This window comes from Platichthys flesus, chromosome 11 (genome assembly GCF_949316205.1).
Source record: "Platichthys flesus chromosome 11, fPlaFle2.1, whole genome shotgun sequence".
NCBI classification, from domain to species: Eukaryota; Metazoa; Chordata; class Actinopteri; order Pleuronectiformes; family Pleuronectidae; genus Platichthys; species Platichthys flesus.
In genome coordinates, this window is record NC_084955.1 from 1,827,218 (window position 1) to 1,844,282 (window position 17,065).

The window sequence follows — 17,065 nt, forward strand, 5'->3', positions numbered from 1 at the left end:
AAATTTAGTAACTCTAAAGTCTCAAATGCTGCTGACTTGGCATCCAAGTATGTGTCTGTTTCCGTCTCAAATAATGTAATAATGCCCTTGGAATGTTCACTTAAGGCCCAAGTCTGGGGTGGAGGTCTTGCAATTCAGGAGATTTGTTGAAATTCAATTTTGAAAAAAATCCCTCAAACTAAATCAAATTAGCTTTGCAATGTTATATATGCTTCTTCTTTTCTTTTTTTTTTGCTTCTGTTGATCTTTTCCATCAATCTATACATAACTTTGTCAACCTGGTGCTCTGTACAACATGACAACTACTGCATGTCTGTCTGTCTGTTCTTCCACTGGTTTCTTCCATTATTCCCCATGAGATTTGTCCGGTGAATATTTATTTATATAGTGATAGAGAATGCAGTTCAGTTTGTGAAGACGCTTCAGGTCTTTTTTTATGATTTGGGATATTTGGTTTCTCTTTCACTGGTGCACCCCAGGGATGCGTGCTCTCCCCACTGCTCTTCTCCCTCTACACAAACGACTGCACCTCAGGAGACCCATCTGTTAAAATCCTAAAATTTGCAGACGACACATCAGTCATCGGCCTCATCCAGGATAATGATGAGTCTGCATATAGGCGGGAGGTCGAACAGCTGGTCCTGTGGTGCGGTCGCAACAACCTAGAGCTGAACACGCTTAAAACCGTGAAGATGACAGTGGACTTCAGGAGGAGTCCCCCAGCACTGCACCCCCTCACCATACTCAACAGTACTGTGTTGGCTGTGGAATCATTCAAGTTTCTGGGATCCACAATCTCCAGGAACCTGAAGTGGGAACCCAACATCAACACAATACTCAAGAAGGCCCAGCAGAGGTTGTACTTCCTGCGCCAGCTTAGGAAGCACAACCTGCCTCAGGAGCTGCTGATTATGTTCTACACTGCAGTCATAGAGTCTGTTCTCTGCACATCCATAACTGTCTGGTTTGGATCGGCCACTGAATTGGATAAGAACAGACTCCAACGGACAGTTAGGTCTGCAGGAAAGATCATCGGTGCCAACCTGCCCACCATCCAGGACCTGTACACATCCAGAGTCAGGAAACGGGCAGGAAAAATCACTGCAGACCCCTCACACCCTGGACACAACATTTTCAAACTCCTACCCTCTGGTAGGCGCCACAGATCTCTGTTCACCAAAACCACCAGACACAATACAGTTTCTTTCCCCTCGCCGTCTCACTTCTGAACAGCCAACCCACTGTGGCACTGTGCAATAACTCTGGATCCTTTTAATAACCACTGTACAGATACTCCCGAAATTGTATTATATTATATATAATATATATTATAATTATATTTAGTCATGTTTACTTATTTCACCCTCACTGGAAAATTGCAGTATGCACACCTGCACTTTTCTTGACCGTCGCACTGTTCGGACTGTTGTATTGTTTTGTTTTGTTTTGTTTTGTTTTGTTTTGTTTTGTTTTGTTTTGCTTTGCTTTGTTTTGTTATGTTTGTTTTGTGATGTGTATTCTTTGTAAGTAACTGAGAGCCACTTTACCGAGTCAAATTCCCTGTTTGTGCAAACTTACTTGGCCAATAAACCTGATTCTGAATGAGACTTTCACTTGGCTGTGCTCGTGCTGCAGTACACTGTATCCACCAGCTGTGGTCGCTGCTGAGTTTGCACAGCGAACAGAGGGAGTGAGAGGTAGTGATGGCGAGATGAAGATTCATGATTCACTCATGGTCCGAAGCTTCATGGTGCTTAACTTGCTTAATTTGAGTGATTATAATGACACCATGGCTTTGGTGTGTGAAGCTTTGAATTGAATAAATGAACGTTTGTGATGCCAATATATAAATGATGAACTTAATAATATGGTGTCTGTATTTATGATACAATGGCGAGATCAAAAGGGAAAGTGGAAACAAATTGGCCAGAGGTTTGTGATTTGAATGTGCTTGTGTTACTAGGGATAACATTTAACACGTAAAATATGGACAACATTTTATTATTTTTTATTTAAAAATTACAACTTTTCCACAGTGGGTTTCAGGCGGCTTCTTTTTTTGGCGAAACAATTGCGCAATAAGGTCCCAAGTTCACAAATGTGTGTGTGTGTGTGTTTCGCTGCCCTTTTTATTTCGATTCGCACGCCAAACCCGCGAACCAGTTCCTGAACGCCATCACAAACCTCATGAACACAAGCCTCGATAAGCGGTTCACAAAAATCTGCCTGGATTTCGATACACGGAAGGACACATCAGTACTTCCGGTTCCTCTGGCAGATCAGCTGACTCTGCTGCTGCTGTCAGGAGACGTGATGAACTGTGGTGAATGGCAACTATGAACATTATCAAGCCGTAGAAACAGAAACCCACACAGCGACGTTTTAATTGGCGACGGCCACATTTTAATACACAGGTGAGTGAAGTCGTCACACAATCATCAAAAAACCACATGTGCTGCAGTTGTGAGCAAAGCTAAGTGGCTAACATCCTGCTGGAAGCTGCTTGACCTGAACCATCTTTTGTGTGCCCATTTCTACTGATTTACACTGTCGTTTAATTAGTGTTCAAGCCTTTAACACTTTCTATAACTATTAGAAAATAAATACGACTGGTTCATTACAGTAATTTTCAACGGATTTGAACCCCAAACAAAGCATTGTTTTGCTAGCTTTCTAAGTGGTAGACAGTAGCCGTACACTCCTGACAACCACGCAGGGGGCTAACCGTTAGTTACCAACAGGAGACATGTAAACACACTAATGATAACAAAAAAAACAGACTCAGTAGAGGACAAACATCATAGTTTTGCAAAGTGAATGATAACATATGCAGTTACACAAGTCTAAATCTGCTTTTCTTCTCAGTTCTTTCTAGTTGCACCAGTGCTGTAATCATGACAGAGTTTTGGCTGATCTCTGCACCTGGAGAGAAGACCTGCCAGCAGACATGGGACAAAATGATGGCAACCACCACACGCACCAACAACCTCTCTGTCAACCACAAGTTCAACATACCAGACCTCAAGGTTTTTTTTCTGCACTTTCCCCCTTGTGCACATCCACAACTTTGTTATAATGTAGAATGTTACGTCCGTAGATTCTACATTATAACAAAGTAACATAATTTTGTATTAAAGTTCAGCAGTGGTCAGAGATGAGATGAGATCAAAACCACTCACCTTGTATATCCACTGTCAAGAATAAGCTGATTCTGTACATTGAAAGCAGCCTTTACACAGATCCGTTGCCTGCATGATGAAGCGTTGATTAAGCGTCAAAGGTTTCGTCCACAGAGCAGTTCAGCTCGTCTGGATACTCTCTGTGCTGAAGGTGAGGTAACCTCGCTGACCTTGCTGCCACATGGAACTGTGATGTTCTCCTGGAACTGTTAGAGATGCATGAGCAGGTCTGGATAAAGAGGCGCCAACCTAAACACATAGGGCCCCCTGGATGTCACTGTAGGCCGATTGAACCCCTGATGTTGCTGTTCCATCACAACCCTGATGACCCAGATCTCATGACCAATAAGTCAAAAGTTATGATGCATTGCTGTTTAATTTATTTTTGGCTTTTTTGTCCAAAAACAGGTTGGGACACTAGATGTCCTGGTTGGACTGTCGGATGAGCTGGCCAAGTTAGACTCTTTTGTTGAAAGGTGAGCTACTTGCAGTATACTGACCTGAATTGACTTTTGGTGTTCTTTGTCTATGAAATATTATTTAGTGATTAAATTGAATATTCTAGAATGTGAAAAGCAGAGAACCAAACAAAAGAAAACTGTCATTTTTTTATTTGAGCTTTAACTAGTGAGTTCAGTGTCATTTTATGAACAATTAAATACATCACAGATAATTGAATTTAAGCTCAAGAGGCAGATGTTCTGACTTATGAGCTCTTTAGATGTGATCTGTGACAATTCTGCTATCGACCTATTAATTCCACAAACATCTGTTTGTCTCTCTCACTTACTGTCTTCATGGTCATGGGAAGTGCAGTGTTGATTTGATATGATTTGGACACATGATACAGTAAATATTAATACAAATTTAAATAGTTATAGAAATTGTTTGGACCTAAATACTGATTAAACGGCAAATGAAAGACATACAACCCACATTCATGAACAGGAAATCAGACAGCTAATTACATCTTTATTTATTTAAACGGTTTCATTTTAATTTCAACCATTGTCTCTTTTTTCATTGCTATGGCTAAAATATCCCCTTTCTAATTGCTCTCTGGAAAGCATGTCATTGTGTTGTCACCCCCACAGGGGTCTCGACCTTTACTTTGGTAACCACTGATCTATTTCACCTGTGGACATGGCTCCTCTCTGATGTGCCGCTGAACAGTGTGGTTAAGAATTTTAAACCCTGAAATTCTGCTATGTTATAAATCGCCTTGTCAGGAAATTCTCTTAACAGGGATATGTGAAGCTTTCTGATGTGTACGTTTTTGTTCAATAATGAGGATGGCGGTCATGTGAGCATTTGCAGGGTGAGGGTATGGTTTGCTTTGGCTTTATGCATGCAGTTTGTGTTGGCATGGTGTGTTTCATGTCTCCCGGCTGTTCGCAGTGTGGTCAAAAAGGTAGCTCAGTACATGGCCGACGTGCTGGAGGACAGTCGAGACAAAGTACAGGAGAACCTGCTGGCCAATGGAGGTACAGTGATGGTTCCAACACAGTGTCTTTTGATAACTTCACTACCAGAAACTGATATATATGAAGTTTGAATTAAGTCATGATATTAAATTAGATTTAAATGGTTTCTACAGTGTTATGAAGTTATGTTTAAAGAGTCAAATCGTCTAATTTAGAAAAGATAACTTTATCTTTTGAATTTATTTTGTATTATGTTTTAACATTTTATACAATGCATTGAAAAGCCCAATTGACCTCCATTTACCTTTATTGTACAGTTTTAGTGGCAGATATCCTGGCAAAGAAAACTGAAAATATTTGCATGCAAGTTATAAAATGTTTGTTTTTGTAAGTTGAATCAAAACTTATTAAATTGTATTTTTTAAGCAATGTTGAAAGAACTCAGGTAATTAAGTGTTTGGCTGACTTTTTTCAGTTGATCTTGTAACCTACATCACAAGATTTCAGTGGGACATGGCAAAATATCCCATCAAACAGTCACTTAAAAACATCTCTGAAATCATCTCAAAGGTGGGTCTGACCATTTAATATATAGGTAATGAAAAAATATGCATTTTAATTTAGAATAATTCACCTATTCGCTGTATTTATGTTCTTTTTAATGTAGCTTTATGATTCTAATGCAATCTGGATAGCATTCTTGAATACAAAACAAGTGTGTCATTAATGCATGCTACTGTGTATTTCAATTATAAATCATTTCCATGTTGTTTTTCATCCTTTACAGCAAGTAACCCAGATTGACAATGACCTGAAGACAAGAGCATCTGCTTATAACAACCTGAAGGGAAACCTGCAGAATTTAGAAAGGAAGAATGCGTAAGTAATCCATAGACATTAAAATGCATCTATAACGTAGAACATTATAACAATGATGTGTCCACAGCAAACACCAGGAAATGTTAAGAAATAATTTATTAAGACCAAAAATAACCTTCCCCTACCATTAGCCGAAGAAACTTTTGTGCACAGCCGTTGGCTGACAGCATATCCAATAGGCACCAAAATATAACACGTCATTCCAAAAACCTCCTAAATTAGATCTGGCTAATAAAAAATGTAATGAAAATAAAATAAATATTTGGTTTCAATGCCCTGTTTGGTTTTCTCTTGGCCTGCAATTATTCGCCAGTTCAGCTTCAAAGATCCTGGACATGTTCTATGACCATGTCAGCATGTTCTGAAAAATGCTTTGTGAACCCCAGGCACCATCACTATGTCACATCCATGTTTTTGTATCACTGCTGTGTGCCATTAGGGGGAGCCTGCTGACCAGGAGTTTGGGCGACATCGTCAAGAAGGAAGACTTTGTGCTGGACTCGGAGTACCTTATAACTCTGCTGGTAATTGTTCCAAAGTGAGTTTAACTTCACTAGTCAACCATTTATTACAATTTTGGGGGAATAAAGCATTAAAACGTGTATCATGCCGCTGCTTTTATTTTGAACAAAGATCTATTTTATCATGCTGTCATGTTCTTTCAGAATGGGATACACTGACTGGCAGAAAACATACGAAACTCTCGCCGAGATGGTGGTGCCTCGATCCTCAAAGTGAGTGATATCATCATATCAGAGGAAACAGACATTTTATTAGAGACACCCATGTCATGTTTCTTAATTTTTATTTCATCTGTATTTTTCCTCATACACCACCTGTATTATAAATTCATCTTACCAGCTTCATTTCAACAGTATAACATGTGCCTTTCTTTTTTTCCAGTCTGCTATTTGAGGACAACGACAGCGGCCTGTTTGGTGTCACTCTGTTTAGGAAAGCTATGGATGACTTCAAACACAAAGCCAGAGAGAACAAGTACGAACTGTTATACATACTTTGCCATTACATAACAGTGTGTGAATCACAAAAAAATGTGTGAAAAGAGTCTAAAAATAGAAATTAAGCTTAGTTTCAAAGGAGAGCAGATTGAAGCGCAGACAGAAATATCTCTAACAGAGCTGCAACGATCACAGGCTGGAAAAACAATAACTACTTTGAATTTTCTTTATAAACTGTCTTCTCGTCTACATCTTACTTCCAGGTTCTCAGTGAGAGACTTTCAGTACAATGAAGAGGAGATGAAGGCAGACAAAGAGGAGATGACACGGCTCTCCACCGATAAGAAGAAGCAGTTTGTAAGTGAAATGGACACATTTCCTCAAATTTGGTAGATACATTTTCTGTTCGACTCAATGTTAAACAGATTCGACTTGGTTGGTTGAAGGTTCATTGAGCCGATAGGGGGTTGGGTGAAGTGTTTGAGTCCATAAAACACTTCTGGAGTCTCAGAAGTAAACTCTGACCGTCAATGGTTACCTAGACTTCAGAAGTGATTAAACAACAGAAAAACATAACATGCCTCCATACATGTGGTTTCACCCAAGTGTCCGCAAGCCCTGATATTCATATTCAACTCGAAACAAGGTAATTTACACCATGTTTTAAGGCTAAAAGTCCACTGGAAGTTGCTAAGCTAGCAGCCGTAGCACCACGATGTGTGTCCGAGGGTCTGCGAACGCACTTCGTAGGATGATATCAGAGGATGTTTAGGCTAAAACTCAGTTTAAATGACGTAGATGTTTTGAGTCAAATATCAATTTCGGTGCTTGTGTACACTTACATGACAACACATCACATAGTGGTGAGAAGATAATGAATGCATTTACATTTTTCAGTGAAGTATCCCTTTAAGAAGTCCTTGAGAGAATTTTAGACACTTAGACTCACTTGGTCATAGTGACCTCATACGAGTCTGGATAAAAATGTAGACTGAAACTGCACTGGTTGGCGGAGGTATACAAACAATAGGCTGTACTTCTAGGTTTTGTAATGGGCTCATTGACATGGTTCCATGGCTTGGTAATGATTTCTCTTGATCTTGGAAGGTTTAGTAAGATACACACATGTTTTATCCAATTGTTTACTCTTTAAATGGGTTTACACATACAGTTCATTATTGGAAACCATTTTTCTAGTTTATGTATTTCATAACATTTAGTAACTTATTTAGTTTTCATCTAAACTATGTTTTTAGTAGACCATCTCCAAATGACAGGTTAAAGTACTGTATATTTTGCTTTCTTAAATAAAGGAAAAAAGCACCAACTTTACAACAAACCATCCTCTGACACTTCAAAAAGTCTTCCTACAGCTGCATTAGCTGGCATTCAACATTACTTGACGACAATAAACAAATAATCCTGGCAAACTGTTCACTTTGGATGAATTAACCATTTTCCGCTAACGCTACCTACTGTGCTTATTTGAATGAAGAAATACAGGCTGTTTGGAAGATGATCAAAATCTAATTTAATGCCTTGGAAAAATGTTTGATATTAATGTGAAAGGTAGGAATAATCTAATCGGATTTTATCAAATGATTTCAGGGGCAATGATACATTAAAAAACATAATTTAAAGTTCCAAATAAGATTCAATATTTTAGTGTATTGTCAAACCCATTTACAAACCTTCCTTCTCCTGCAGGGAACCTAAGACAGGATGATTTTTTTTGTTTAGTACAACAAAACTCACATTAAACTTGTTTAGGACAGAAAGAGAAATGAGGCCCCAACAGCCTAAATAGATAATTACTATAAATGAATGGCCTTTCTAACCTTAACTTGCGTTTCCTCTGTGCAGGGGCCACTCGTTCGATGGCTGAAAGTTAACTTTAGTGAGGCTTTCATCGCGTGGATCCACATTAAAGCACTCCGGGTCTTTGTGGAATCTGTTTTAAGGTACAGTAATCATACCACACAGTCATAATCTCACCCATGTATATAACTACACAGAAGCTGAACACATAATTGCTCACATTTGTGACGTGTTGGTCATGCAGATACGGGCTGCCGGTGAACTTTCAGGCCATGCTGCTGCAGCCCAGCAAGAAGACCATGAAGAAGCTGCGGGAGGTGCTCAATGATCTGTACAAGCATCTAGACAGCAGTGCAGCTGCTATCATTGATGTGAGTACTCTGTATCATTTAACTGTACTTACTGCAAGCTCACAGCATCCAGAAAAACACTGCCATGTGCTAATTTAAACAATTCATAATATGATTATCATGGAATAAATTCTGATATGAAATATCTCAGCAAGAATTTGATCCATAAAGGAAATGATAGTATATACAATAGCCCCATTAAATAAAATAATTATTTTTAGAAAGTCTCTTTTCGAAACTTAAACTTCTACCCCAACTCTATTCTTAAAAACATTCATATGTTTTAGCTTATGACATTTTAATAATGATCTGTACAACAGGAATTTTGCAATTTGTCCTTTATCTATAACACACCAAATGTGTTTGTAGACTAACAACAAGTAGACTAACAACAGACATGATTGCTGCTAAGATGCTGTCAGATTCTGAATGTGCTGCTAACGGACACTTTTCTGCATGGCAAAGCAAAGAGAGAAAAAAGTGTAGTATAGAAGAAAGTGTTAGAATCTTTAAAAGACATCATCATGTTTTCTTTTTGTGAGGTGGATTTGGTAGTGATTTTCCTTCAAGTTCTTAAATGTTATACCAAATAGCATATAGTATATTTTTATCACATAATTATGTACTGTATTATTTATTTGAAGTTTAATAATCAAGAGTCAAAATATTCGAAACCTCATGCACAGTCTATGGCGGGGACCTCTTGTCGTGTGTCAAATAATGCTTGTAAGGGAGGGTAATCAATACAGTCCCAGCCCTTTTAGTGATGCTTTCATTTTGGAGATGATTGCAGATACTGTAGTCATTACAACATGCAGCTCGGTCACACTAACGTTTCTTATTGTCCCATGTCCAGACTGTGATTGACATCCCAGGCTTGAACTTGAGCCAGCAGGAGTATTATCCTTATGTCTACTACAAGATCGACTGCAACCTGTTTGACTTCAAAGTTTAACAATTTATCCCTTCTGGTACGAGCCTCCCCCTACACATCCCACTACCCTCGCTGTCCCTCTCCTCACTGTCGCCTCTTCACGTCTGCTGCTTGAATGAAAACGCTGCATGTTCATTCCTCATTGTAAAAGGTTCATCAACAAACTCCTATCACTTTTACAACCAAGGGACAAAAATACTTTTAAATATTGTTTTGTTTACAGTAAACTTTTCCTCACAAGCCAGACCTATATTTTTTTGATGTTGAAGTAATTAAGGATTGATCTTGTTGTACATTTACTGTCTCATTCCACATGTTCTAGTGCGTGTTGATAGCTGCATCTTCTGTATTTGTGTTTACATATGGGCAGTGATATCATCGTTTCCATGGCAACCAGATCTGAGTGGTTCTGAGATAATGGGTTGTTCCTGCAAACATTGTGAAACGAACATGGTTATACAAGTGTATGTATGTGTGTTGGTGTGTCATGTGTGTATATTTGCTGTCAAACAGAGATCTATATCTGAGTACTGTGTAAGACATTGATTGAATAAATATGATTGTTGATTAAATCATATCAAATATGTGTGAGATAGGGAATTGATTAGTAATTAGTAAAGAAACCATCTGATGTCTTAACAGAATTCAGAGGAGTATGAATGTGACTAGGTCATATGGAGACGTTCATGTGAAACAAATAACACATAACAGTGTCTGTGTATGAGTTTCTCTGCGTATCCTCGTAATGACTCTGTGATCATCTGTAGAACAACAGGCATTTTCAAGCACACTTCCCTTTTTTTAAGCAGTTAATATGAAATTTACATAGCTGCAAGTGAAATGCTTTGAGTTTCAACATAAAGGATGTGACCAGCTGACAAACAAAAGCTTCTACTTGAAATCCCAATCAAATGACTCACAAATGTAAGCTTGGTTAGGGACCAGCAAAAAGACGCCTGGATTGCCCTGGTCACCCTTTTAACACAAACACTCACTTCATTGGTAAAGACACACTAGTTCCTCCTTTGCACTCAGAACAGCGGCCGGTGTTCCTCGAATTGACTCGACAATTTCCTTTGAGATTCTCTTCCCTGTTGACCTGGCAGATCTGTCAGATGCATATTCATGCTGCCAACTTCCTCTTCTATTAAATCACAAACATGGTCTGTTGGATATCTGGTGACTGGGGAGGTTACTGAAGTTCACCGAACTCACTGTCATATCATGAAACCAGTTGGAGACTTTTGCTTTATTCTCCATTAGAAGATGGTTAACTATGACGATAAGAGATGAACATAGTCTGCAACAATACTCAGACAAGCTGAAGCATTCAAGCAATGACAGATTGGTATTAAAGGTTTAGTGGGTAGAATTTAGTGACATCTAGTGGTGAAGTTTTATCTTGCAGCTGAATACACTTTACCCTCCCCCTTCCCAGCAAGATAAGAGAACCTGTGGTATCCTTAAGTTTTCATAAAAACCCAAAAGGTGTTTATTTTGTCCAGTTTGGGCTACTGTAGAAAAAAACATGATGGCCTCCAAAGAGAGGACCAGCTCCAGATATAAATATAAAGTATTTAAATATAAAGGGTCCATTCTACGGTAAAGAAAACAATTCATACAATTTAGATGAATTTAGATTTAGATTTACTAAATTTCTGCCAATAGATCCCTTTCACCTAAACCTTAAGCGGAAAGAATATTTTTAGCATCCATACACAGCACATCTGCTATTTGTTTACCATAGGAGAACAGATTCTCATTCCACACATACTCTCTTCTCTATTAGCAATACCCAAGGCCAGGTTATAGATAAATGGCAAACTAGCATTAAATTGTAATGTCTATGCTCCGGGACTTTCATATTTCCATTTACACTACGAGATTTAGGTATATGTGCTTCAGGTTGAAGTTTCCAAAAAGATTCCAATTCATATATTAGCCTTTTATGGTCAATACCATCAGCAGCAGCCTGGACTGTTGACACAAAGCCTGTTGGCTCCATGGATTCATGCGGTTGGTGCCGAAGTCTGACCCTTCCATGTGCAATCTCAGCAGAAATCCAGATTCATCAGACCTGGTTATGTTTCCAGTCTTTAACTGCCCAGTGAGGGTGAGTCTGTTTCTACAAAACCCCACACATTACAAGCGATAATTACAATGTAGATTCAGGTGAATCTGTATCTGTATATATAAAAAAGGTCCTCCCTAAGATATAAATGGAATATTGTAATCTATATGTATGTATGCCTGAGAGCAAGAGAGAGAGAGAGAGTGAGAAAGAGAGAGAGAGACGGAGAGAGAGATAGAGAGGGGGGGGAGAGAGAGAGAGTAACAAATAGAGAGGGGGAAGAGAGAGTGAGAGAGATATCATGTGATGAAGGAGAGAGCTTGGCTTGCTGTGTTGAGATCGGATGTAATACACACACACCCACACACACATAGAGGCTGTGCAGGATCCGGTCGCACACACACACACACAGACAGACACACACACACCGTCTTGTGACTGCTGCTGGCACCGGAACCTGAACGAGACGTGAGGCGGGCATTGTGCAGCTGCTCCTTCTGCCTGGAGAGGAGAGCAGCGGGGTAAAGCATCGATGCCTCCGGGTCTCCTCTCACATCCCGACCTGATCCTGTTCTCGTCACCGGGCCTCCTGCGCTGAGATAATGAAAGGATGGCCGAGCAGCGATGCTGGGACCACGCGGGGCTGACGGATGCTGCCGCAGCTACCCGCCGGGATGAGCAGCCGCATCAGCCGCAGCAGCGCGCCATGAATTCGGCGGAGGGAGCAGGTGCGGAGGGCCTGACTCTGGAGGACATACTGAGGCTGTACAGCCAGCCCATCAACGAGGAGCAGGCATGGGCGGTGTGTTACCAGTGCTGCAGGACGCTGGCGAAGGGGCAGCGGAGCAGAGGGAGCTCCTCCGCTGCCGCCGGAGCATCACCAGCGGCGGCTCCGAGGATAATATCCGGAGCAGCGGATGTGTGGATACAGAGAGATGGGTCTGTGATGGTCGAGCACCAGGGATGTGAAGGTAACATATTATGTAACAGTGAGTGTTCCTGAAGCTGCTCAGATCTAGGCCAGACCATCACTTGCATTTCAAGTAGTGGAGGTGTTGTTATTGTCCTTCTGTTGAAGACCTGATTTATAGAGCAGGGGATATAACAGGAGTATTACAGAGGTATCAAAGTGTAACGATCTATCTAAAAAAGAATATCTGCAGGTTAACATTTTTACACTGTTAGGGGCTTAATTTGCATGTCAGGATGCAGCCCGTAGTTATGGCCCCGTTACACATGACCTATAGTCAACATTGGGCCTTAACAAAGGGATTCTTCCTCTCCCACCACAGACCCCTGCTGCCATGGCTCCTCATGCTGTGGTGTTTTCACTGAACATTCATCTATTTCGTTGTCACGTGTGTCTGCTGTGCTATCATGTGGTTTCACCTTTTATTAAAAGCCTCCTCACATCAGATCATGTGATTATTCCACCGATCATCACAGCTATAATTAATGATGTGCTATGTAGTGCAGGGAAGTTAGAAGGAGGCGTTATAGGTCCCGGCGTGTGTGACAGTGTTTCTAAGCAAGTGTGCAAATTGAAAAAATTCCTGCAATATTCTGAAATTTTCCTCTAGAGGTGTACGGCTTTTCAGTTGGGCTGTGCATCACTTTATGATGACTCGCTTTTATATTATGATAATTTCATTCTCATATGGCAGCTGGGGCTCAGGAGATACAGTCAGTGAGTGTGTCTGTGAATAATAACATGCACCTAAACCAAACGCATCATAGTGTCTCATCCGGCCGATTGCCTGTCATGTTCATCATCTGCTGTAAACACAATTGCAGAGTGCAGAGCACACAGCCTACCTGCCTATCTGTCCATGTCTGTGTATACTCAGGGACAAGCTCTCAACACAGATAGGGTATAGCACACTGTAAAGACGTCTGCTGAGTCAATGCTATGGCTTTTGAACCAATAAATACACCACATGCTCATTCTAATCGAATTTTGTAAGTGAATGTGAGAGGCACAGCTGTGATGACGGTGCTAGTGTTGCCTGTAGCTCTATATGATTTCAATGAATGGGCTATTTTTAGGAGCATGGAAGCTACCATTAGAGAGGGGGGTCCCGGCTTCAATTCCTCTGTTGCTCATGGACTGTCACATCATGCAAAATGGAAACATGGGTAATGCTTTGAGCTCTTATATTTAGCAATTATTTTTGCTGTTTATATAAACATGAGTGATATATTTTTTTGTAAAATATTTCCCTCAGCAGTTTTTCTTTCAAAGATGAGCATATTTTCCTGTCAGTTAGTTTCACATTAGAAAAATATCAAATGCTTGGTCTTTGCTGAAGAACACAAATGAAGTGAAAATCCACAGATTTCCCACTTTGAATCAAACAAAGTTCTGTATTCACTGCCCAATATGTGGGCTGGTTGGATATATTAATGTACACACAATCTTATTATAATATTTTTACATTTCATTTAATTTTTCTTGAAGAGCTGCCTCTTGAAGGCTACAAGGAAAATCACTGCTCTCTAAATCTTCAGGCGATTGCAGCAGTATTGTTTGTGTAGCCATCATACAAAAGCTTTTAGTTTCTAGGGTAATTTGCTGGCCTCATTTTCACTTATCTGTCCTGTTCAGCACAGGTTCTCACTTCGTGATGCGTAACCTCAGGCCACTGATGGAGGAGAACTAATCAGATAATTCTGTGACCACATTTTGAAGGATTTGGACGCTTTTGACTCACAAAGCTTCCCTCTGCAAAGAGTTTCTCCTTCTGATGACATTTTTGAAAATTCTTAGAATTTCATTTTGTAAGAATTTCCTCTTCTGATCATGATGGAGATAAAATGTATTCAACAGAGATGTTGATTAAATAAACAGGGCCTTGGATAATTACACCATGTAATGAAACTGGATTCAGCCTGTTGATTTCAACTTCCAATACAACTAAATACTTTTTCTTTTCGTTTTTCGATCAACAAATAGCACATTTAAAAAAAAATGCAACAGTCACCCCAAGAGCAGGCTCAAAGAAAAAATGCAACCAATACATCCTACCCTCTTCCATCGGGCCTCTCCAAGCTACGCCCCCAAAATACATGAACATGAAAGGTGCACACAGGAAAGCAGGTCGATTAGTGACCTACGTATTCAGCAGCCATAGTTTTTTAATTTTTCAGACAGCTTCAATTATTGATGACAAATGGGACATGAAGGTTTTCAACAAATACGATAAAAAGTGTTTCAGACAAAACTCACCAACTTACGTTTCTGTTCTGTAGTTGCTCAGTGTTGCTCAGAGAAGTTTCTTAAATCCCCCTAAAGCCAGGATTTTTTTTGTCTTTATAAGTTAAAGAGCTTTTTGAGAGTACGAGTGCGAGTCTGAATTCCGCCGCTGAAGCTCTCAACTGCTAAACTGACGTAAAGTGAAATCCAGATGATGCTAGTTTCAAAAGCACATTTACATCATGACTCAATTGTCACTGGATTATTTCTCACTGTGTTACTAAGAACACACTGACACACGTCCCACATCTTCACTATGCAGCTGCATGACTTTCAGATCTGCTGATGTAAGTGGAGGTCAGCAGATGATGTCAGAGCTGTTGTGATGCTGCTTTACTGCGCGTTACAACACAAAACAGTCGATTGTTGAGTGGGTTGTTCGCCAGCGGGTTGTTTGCTCATGAAGTAAAAGCTGGGCTGATGCTGCCTGGAGAAACACTTAGTGGGTCTTCGTTTTTGAAGGGAGTACATTCATGCATCACGGCTTGTTGGGTGGGGTTTTGTCATCATCAGTCACATGCATCATAATCTGCGAGAGTGATTAGGAAAGACACAGAGCTTACATTAAACCTTTTGCCTGAGAACGAGAGCACAACAGTTTTTTGTTGATATTAGTAGAAGAAACTGTATGCAGGGAAAAAATAAGCTATATCTAGGATACCTAGAAATTGTCTAAATGGTGAGCAATAAAGAGGCTACAACTTACAAAGTCCAACATTCACGCACAATTCCTGATTCATTAAGGTGCATATTTAAGTCATTCAATGTTCACTGTTAGATCTATAGCTTCGTGCAAAGCCACACATCATTGAATATATTTTGAAAATTGTTCCTTGTTCAAGCAGATGTGTTCTTGAAAAAAGCTTTGATTTGACAAATATTCATATTGACAGATTAAAATGTTTAGGATATCAACGTTTTATCTGTATTGAGAATGTCAGTATTCATTGGCTTGTTTTAAGAAAAGTGAACAATAATAAAAATATATATTTCCGAAGCCAGTCCTTAAATTCAGATTTGTCTTAATGAATTCCAGTTTTCTCAGTTGCAGTTCCACTTTGTGAAATTGCCTCAATTGAACATGTATTGTACTTACTGCAGCTTTCAATTGTGATTGATAATAATTGCGAGCTTCTCTTCAGTAGGATCTACATTATGAAGTTGGCTACAAAACTTCTGGGCTAGAACTCTGAGGGTTTTGGAAAATAGAGAAACATCTAAACGTACTTTATGTGTAAAATACATTATTTAATAAACTATTCAGTTATAACTATCACTGTATCCCTGATTGGAACATTTCCTCTCCATTTGCTTACTGGATTTGAAAAGAGGGTCCTGGCCACTGAAAGGAATCACTTGAGATGGAACCTCTTAGATAGCCAATGGGCTTTGCTTTGCTCAAAACGGAAAGTTGTGTTGAAAATGCTAACGTACATTTAGACACAGTTATATGGATTGAAAGTCGGACTGTATGACCTTAAACATGAATGGCTCAGAAAGCATCACCATTTCATAGATACAGTACATGTTCACTGTAACTGAACAATGTGTAGCTTTACATGTCTTTATGCTTGTAAGCTGCTTTATGAATAGGCTGCTTATCATAACACTGCCTTCTTGTTTCCCTTGCAGATAAATTCAGCCCTTGCACAACAACAGAGGTGAGTAACTTGCTGTTTCATCACCACATGCTGCCAGAGATTTGAGCATTATTATGTGGCCATATTTATGCAACACATGATCAAAGTTCCTGCTATAGGTGTGGGAGGAAAGAATAGCAAATATGAAAGAAATGTTTACTTTGTGCATTGAGTCTTAAAACCAGGACTCTTTATTCCGTACATTTGGACGTTACAGACTTTGTGTGCCATGCCACCCTGGTGGCTTTTTAAGTACTTAATTGAAGTTGAGGCAACAGTCATGCACAGTTAAGGTTAGGGCTTCTGACTAAGGCCTTTGCATTGCTGTGTGATGTTTACTGCATGTTACTCTTATTCAACCCAGTCATTGAGTGTGAAAACGGAAATTACCGCAACTAGTTTTGCAACATTATTTGCAATATTTTTTTCAATCGACCTCAAACACCTCAGAGAATACATCCTGGGAAACTCCATTGTTTCTGGAAGGGTGCCAATCAGTCGATTAATAAGATATGAAGGGAAATGTGGTTGTTCCAAAAGATAATGGCAGGCTTAACC

At 39.7% G+C, this 17,065-nt stretch overlaps 2 protein-coding genes across 3 annotated transcripts in view; both read left to right on the forward strand.

Annotated features, from left to right (window-relative positions):
• The first annotated feature begins 2,254 nt into the window (after window positions 1-2,254).
• Window positions 2,255-10,115, forward strand: LOC133964600 (V-type proton ATPase subunit C 1-A-like). The gene is made up of 13 exons (XM_062398772.1): window positions 2,255-2,414; window positions 2,866-3,026; window positions 3,588-3,655; window positions 4,578-4,663; window positions 5,079-5,173; window positions 5,391-5,482; window positions 5,922-6,020; window positions 6,148-6,216; window positions 6,386-6,478; window positions 6,705-6,798; window positions 8,305-8,402; window positions 8,504-8,630; window positions 9,466-10,115. Exons 2-13 carry the CDS (start codon window positions 2,895-2,897, stop codon window positions 9,562-9,564), a joined length of 1,152 nt encoding a protein of 383 aa, XP_062254756.1. The 5' UTR covers window positions 2,255-2,414; window positions 2,866-2,894; the 3' UTR covers window positions 9,565-10,115.
• A 1,884-nt stretch (window positions 10,116-11,999) lies between these two features.
• spire1b (spire-type actin nucleation factor 1b) overlaps window positions 12,000-17,065 on the forward strand; it is a 35,505-nt gene continuing 30,439 nt past the window's right edge. For both annotated transcript variants that reach the window (XM_062399852.1, XM_062399853.1), the window contains exons 1-2: window positions 12,000-12,585; window positions 16,500-16,528. In XM_062399852.1, the coding sequence (XP_062255836.1) occupies window positions 12,225-12,585; window positions 16,500-16,528 (390 nt within the window). In that variant the 5' untranslated portion in view covers window positions 12,000-12,224. The remainder of the gene's footprint in view (window positions 12,586-16,499; window positions 16,529-17,065) is intronic.

What these genes read in the sequence shown, in the direction of transcription:
- LOC133964600 (XM_062398772.1), top strand. Translation starts at nt 2,895, where the DNA reads ATGACAGAGTTTTGGCTGATCTCTGCACCTGGAGAGAAGACCTGCCAG. An exon ending in TTAGACTCTTTTGTTGAAAG is followed by an intron (nt 3,656 to 4,577) that starts GTGAGCTACTTG and finishes GGCTGTTCGCAG; the next exon opens with TGTGGTCAAAAAGGTAGCTC. An exon ending in TTTGTGGAATCTGTTTTAAG is followed by an intron (nt 8,403 to 8,503) that starts GTACAGTAATCA and finishes TTGGTCATGCAG; the next exon opens with ATACGGGCTGCCGGTGAACT.